Genomic DNA, 5990 nt, shown 5'->3' on the forward strand with positions numbered 1-5990 from the left:
ACAAGGCATTTCCTGTCAATGAGGTATTTCCTCAATTGAAGCTCCTTCTCTAATGATTCTAGTTTGGGAAGGTGGGTTCACCTTAAGACAATATACTTTTCCTCCCTAGTTTCTTAGGGCCTAGTTAAGTTCTTATGAGACACCAGATGGTTTTCCTGGATCTGTTCCCTGTCTGAGTTCTTATTGGGAAAGTCATAACTATTAATTTTCCTCTATGTCATTTTTCTTATGCTGAACAAAACCTAAGTACACCTTTATGCTTCATAACTCTGAGCATCTGTGCTCTTTTTCAAATGCTTCCCTTCCTTCCAACTTTTGGATGCCTGCCTTTGTGAGACTGACCTCCATCCCAGTTTATCTCTTTCATTCTCTTCCTATAAATTCGGATCTGTGAGATTTACTGCTTTGTCTGCTCTGGGATTTTCCTTTAAAACACTAATAAATTCTCCACAAGGTCTATTTGTCTGTCTTTCATCCTTGTGAGTCCTTCTTTAAAATAACTTTATGTAATACTACTAGTAAACCTAAAAGGTGATCACAATTTCTTGAGTGCCATATGATGGCCTTTTCAAGGCTTCCCAGAAGGTCAAGTAACAGTTCATTCTTTCTTTTTAATTGTTTAATTGGCAAAGAAAATGAACCCACTCCTATTTCTGCAGTCCTAGATTACAGCAATCTTATTCTATTTTTGTTCATAACATGCCCCTCAGTTATAAACATCAGACTATTTCATAGGTCTTTTAATACATGAAATGGAAATTTTTGCTGAGATTATGTTCTGCCCTGCTCTATGGTATTTCATACTATATGAAACATGGCATGTGCTGTCAGTATTGAAGGGAAAGTATAGCTGCACTATATGAGTAGATGTAGAAACTGCATCATCTCTCAGGCCCCTTCATTAAGCACAGTGTCAATAATGAATTATTCCTATTAGTAGAAAGAGAGCCACCCTATATAAATGTTGGAGAGACTGAAAACCATGGGTTACGTAGTCATCTCATAATCATATGAAGGAAATTCGGCCTGAGGACATACATACTGGACACACCAGATTGAGGAAAGGGCATAACTTTTGCACCCAGCCAACATGAAGTGATGGAAGTGTAACACTGTAATGTCCTGGATGCACATCAATCTAGCATTTGATACCTGGAACAAAGGTCATGGACTAAGGACTCCATATTCAGATCTATTTCTCACTGTTAATGCAGACTATTCAACTGCCTACCTCTCCAGAGTTTGCATGTGTAGACCTGCACATGACCCATTTCTTGATCAGGCATTTTGCCTTGCATTATACAGCCTCAAACTTAAACCAGGCATCAACAGTGTCTACTAACTGCTCCTTTGTCACTGGTCTTGTTAACTGACTCTCTATAATGACTTGGTTTATAGCAGTTCTGAAGCATCTTTAATATGATTCAGCCATTTAAACCTATATTCATTCTGCAATGCACACACATATGTACATTATATATTACATATGTATATATAAAGAAGAGATATACAAATATATTGACTCTGTTGTGTGTTATGAGAAGTAATGTTGGTAACTAAGGGTGGAATAAAATAATGGCCATTTGCCTTAGGCAAGATACCAATGTAAACAAAAATTCTCAGTGATATACACAATTAAAAGTATTTCAGTATTCTCAAATGGACAGTAATTTTGTCATTACTGTCATGCCCCACTCTAAGTTATACTACGATATTTAACTGTAGTTTATTGGGTAATAAATTTCATGGGGAGTATAGAGAAGGAAACTGCTCCACGTGCTTCACCTTCCTTACAGACACTGTGCTCTCAAATACAGAACATTTTCTCATGGCAAAGGACTGACTCAAAGAGTTATAGGTATTTCAGTGGCAAAACAGCAATTACTCTACAAGAAGTCTACATAATACTTCTAAATATCCCTTCATGCAGAAAGAAATTTTCAGCAAACACACAAAGAAGTATCTCAAAATTTTGCATTGTAAAGCAGTTTTATTCTTAAACTGAACACATGAAAATTGTTCCTTAATCAATCCAAATTTCTTACACTGTGTTTTTTAATGTGAAACAGTTATTTATGCTTGTAATTATATCATCACAATCAATTTATGATTATACTTTTGGTGAATTTTTATATAAATCATTTCAGTAAGAATTTAGAAACCAGTTTAGGCATAACCAAAAGGAATGTCTATTAATCTGTTTGTTACATAAATAAACATTGTCTTTAAAACTGCCATTCATGTAGTACATTGCCTGGTGAGGGTCCAATAAAACCATTTTCTCTTTTTTGTATATTTGATATAACATGTATTAAAATGTACTGTTTATCAAGGGCATGGACTGTACCTCTTTCCCCATTTAGTATCACTCCAGTGTGCTAATTGTAAACCAAAATTAGTAATAAGATGAGAGGGTGGAAATGTCTTCCCTACTAATGGGTTTGGTTACTAATTCATATTCCCTTTAATAACAGCAAAATTGTAGTGAATTTTCTTTACTCACTTTCTACTGCCTAAATCAGCTCCAGCAGCCAACAATGGGCTAACCAAGAATAATTAACAAAAAGTTACCTTGAAAATATCTGTATTTTTAAACATTAGGCATTGAACTAAATTGTTATGACTTGTTTGAAATGTAAACAACCCTCGTGGAGATTTTGTTGAGTACCATGCCTGAGCTATAGACATGAATATTACTGCAGTTAACCTTCGGTGATTTGAAACCTTTCAATTAGCGAGGGTAAAAAAATTCTTCCTGATAACATTTTATAAAGGGGTATATATATATATATATATATATATATATATATATATATATAATTACATTTCTCACTCTCTGCTCACACAGTAGATCTCAGATGTATTGAAAATAGTAAAAAGAAGTCACACTCTTAATGTTCAAGGTAACCCACTGTAGCTGTATGATTCAGGAGATTAGAAAGAAAGATCTATTGGGCATTGCTCCTGTTGTTTTTGCAGATATCATAACACTTCATTGGCATTCCAACGGGAGTCGTCAAATTAGAAAATAAGCTCTCCTGGACATTGCTCCTGTTACTTTTAGATTCAATAACACTTTTTTGGCATTTTCCTTGTTTCTGACAATAAGCTAGTAATATTTTAGTGAATCAAATATCATTTAAGTCTACAGAAGGAAGGCTGCCCAAAAAAGGATCCACTAGTATGCAATCATTGTTATTTCTATATTGTGAGATGTATTAGTGTTGTGAAAGACAAGACATGTTTAGTGCTTGTAAAACCGCATGCCTTGATAAATTCAGGTACTGTAGGGGCACAAAGTATGGATTTTTCATCACTTGGGTAATGCACTTGCTGTATTATGGTGATTGATTCAATCCTCAGTAACTCAAGCACTGGATAAAACAGAGGAAAATTCCTGTTATTATAGTTGGTGTCACAGAGTTATTCTTCTGCTGTAATCACAGCACAGTCTATTAGCTCTACACTATTTGGGGCCTCTGAATTTAAAAACAAGGGCATAATTAAATGATGGCTGCAGAGCCATCTTAGGTGAAGAATTCTGTTAGAATATCTGTTTGATTTGAAAGAATTTGCAAGGCCATGAAAAATCAGAATAATTGATGTCACTATTGACTTCCAATTCTACTTGGGAAGTGGGAAAAGCAGTTATTTTATACAACGGTTTTTGTGGTTTTTCTTGGGGTATGATAGTCCAAATATTATTGATTGTAGTGTTCAATAGATATTTCAGAGATAAAAGATGAAATACAATAGGTTAGAAGTAGGTGCTGAAGCTGTCATTCTTACTGTGGGAGTAGTGGTCAGAGTTAAGGGAAGGACTTGAGTTGAGATTGTTAGAAGGGAATCGGTACAAGGTGAAGGCATGGTCCATAAATGGAAAGAAGGAAGAATCTCAAATATCTATTGATGTTCACTGGGCAGGGTTATTGTTTCAGAGTTAAAAATGGTTGCATGGTAGTCTGTTGAGGAGCCAGGGACGAGCTCTAGTGTAATTTGCCATCCTGTCACAGGGACTGCACAGATTGATGTACTATTATCTTCTTCATCAGTGACTGCGAAGGGGACATGTTGAACACTGATATCAGGGTTGATATCTGACACTTCAAATTCTGATTTATTCTCCCAAAACTTGAGGCTGGCATTTTGGCTCTCATATACTTGTTGAAGACATTGTACTATTACTGGGAATGCAAAGTCCTTATGGTTTGTAATTTGCCTTTTGATGGCCCACCATTTACTACGCAGCCATTGTGGTGAACGAACACTTTCCCATCCTTCAGCTAAGTCATCCCAGTGAATTTCATTTTCATCAGCTACATCAAGCTCTGCTAGTCTGTGGATGAGAGCGACTTCATCTTTCCTGGACCACTCAATTCCTCCAGCCTGTTTCCAGTTCATGTAGTTGAGCCATTTAGTACGACATTGCTTTGCTGAGCGAGTACCTACTCGTTGAGCCACAGCTGCCCAGCACACACCCTGCGTGACTTTCTCACCCACCTCAGTGCATGTCAGTTCATGCACTGCATCTACAAGAATCTGTTCTTCTTCTTCGGTCCATTTTCCTGCCTTGCAAGGATGTTTCATCAGTCGGCACCGGTCTTTCACAGAAGATGGACTTCTCCCCATGGCGGCACCTATTTTTATCCAGTCATTGCCGTACTCCTGCCAGAGCTCCTTGAGCTTCTCAATTTCTTCAGGGGAGTACTTTCCCACATGGTTTCTGTCATCATACATTCGGATCACTCTTCTATAAACTGAAAACAAAGGCCGATTCAGACCCAGTGATATAGACCTGTAGAAATCTTTGCGTTTACCTTTTGACATCTTAAAAATGATTTCTGCAACATTCTCTACTCCATGTTCCTGCATATAGCGTTCAATGTTGTTCATCAAAATATTTGTTTCTTCCTTGGACCACATCCCCTGCTTCCATTTATGTCCTTGTTTGTTTAGATTATCTTTATCTTCTTTACCTGTCAACCATGCTTGTCTAACAACTGACTTTTCCTCATTAATTAAGGGAAATTCTTCATCTGGTTTGTTATCTTGTAAAACCTGGAATTGCATCATAGTTCCTTCTGTAATCTCTTCATCTTCCACCTCTGTAGCCCTGGTTGTGTCAAAATCAAAGCTCTGATCCATTTCTGGTACTGGGAATGCAGCAGCTGGCATGCAGTGAGTCTCATCAACCTCTGAAGACAAGCGAAGCCTCTTATTTGGATGTTCAGTAGTGTTTTCAATTTCATCTGCTTCTTTCTGAAGGCATAGAATGAGGTCCCTGTCTGTGTCCTCAGTAAGTAAGACAGAACTCACAATCTCTACTGTTACTGGATCAGGACCCTCTTCAAATGTACTCATCTTCAAATATAGTTACAGGCTAAATCAGCTACAACATTTCCTATAGACTCAAGTCACTATCCCTTAATCTGGAAAAGCTAAAAGGGATGTTACCTGCAATGCTTGCCAGTTTGGCACTGGCAAACAGAGTCTTAGCTAGAACAGGTAAGTGTGACAAACCATTTGGAATAGCTGTCCTTATAGATGCTTAATATGCTACACTTTATCTTTTCTCCTGGTCAGTTGGCAATGTGTGTTTGATGATAAACCTGAGAAAACACGACTAGTTCAAGCAGGTCCAAAATAATTAAACATGGAATCTTCAGAGAACTGCTGATTTATCTCAATGCATTACCATTCTGAAAATTAAAAATATGTATACATTAATTGAATTTTAGGAAGATTTTATATTTCCAATGCAATGCTTGCATCAAATACCAAGCTGAAATAGACAGAAACTGTAATGTCTTTGTTTACATGGGTTTATAGTGTAAATAAGAAGACATCTCTCAAGCAAACTTCAGAATAGAGGACAATTTTAGATATTAAGACTTTTACACATATTTTTACTTCCATAAAAATGTAAAAGGTGTACTAAAAGAAGGTAAGTATGATTTTTAGAATCCAGGAATCCTAATAGAATAAAATGT

The 5990-nt window shown here is 36.6% G+C and overlaps 1 protein-coding gene across 1 annotated transcript; it reads right to left on the reverse strand.

Annotated features, from left to right (window-relative positions):
- Positions 1-3903: 3903 nt before the first annotated feature.
- LOC101832964 (cyclin-D-binding Myb-like transcription factor 1) lies at positions 3904-5361 on the reverse strand. Its single transcript, XM_040743765.1, has one exon. The coding sequence runs from the start codon at positions 5359-5361 to the stop codon at positions 3904-3906; it is 1458 nt and encodes a 485-aa protein (XP_040599699.1).
- Positions 5362-5990: the final 629 nt, after the last annotated feature.

Source organism: Mesocricetus auratus, unplaced genomic scaffold (assembly GCF_017639785.1).
Source record: "Mesocricetus auratus isolate SY011 unplaced genomic scaffold, BCM_Maur_2.0 Super-Scaffold_100003, whole genome shotgun sequence".
NCBI lineage: Eukaryota > Metazoa > Chordata > Mammalia > Rodentia > Cricetidae > Mesocricetus > Mesocricetus auratus.

What these genes read in the sequence shown, in the direction of transcription:
- LOC101832964 (XM_040743765.1), bottom strand. Translation starts at nt 5,361, where the DNA reads ATGAGTACATTTGAAGAGGGTCCTGATCCAGTAACAGTAGAGATTGTG.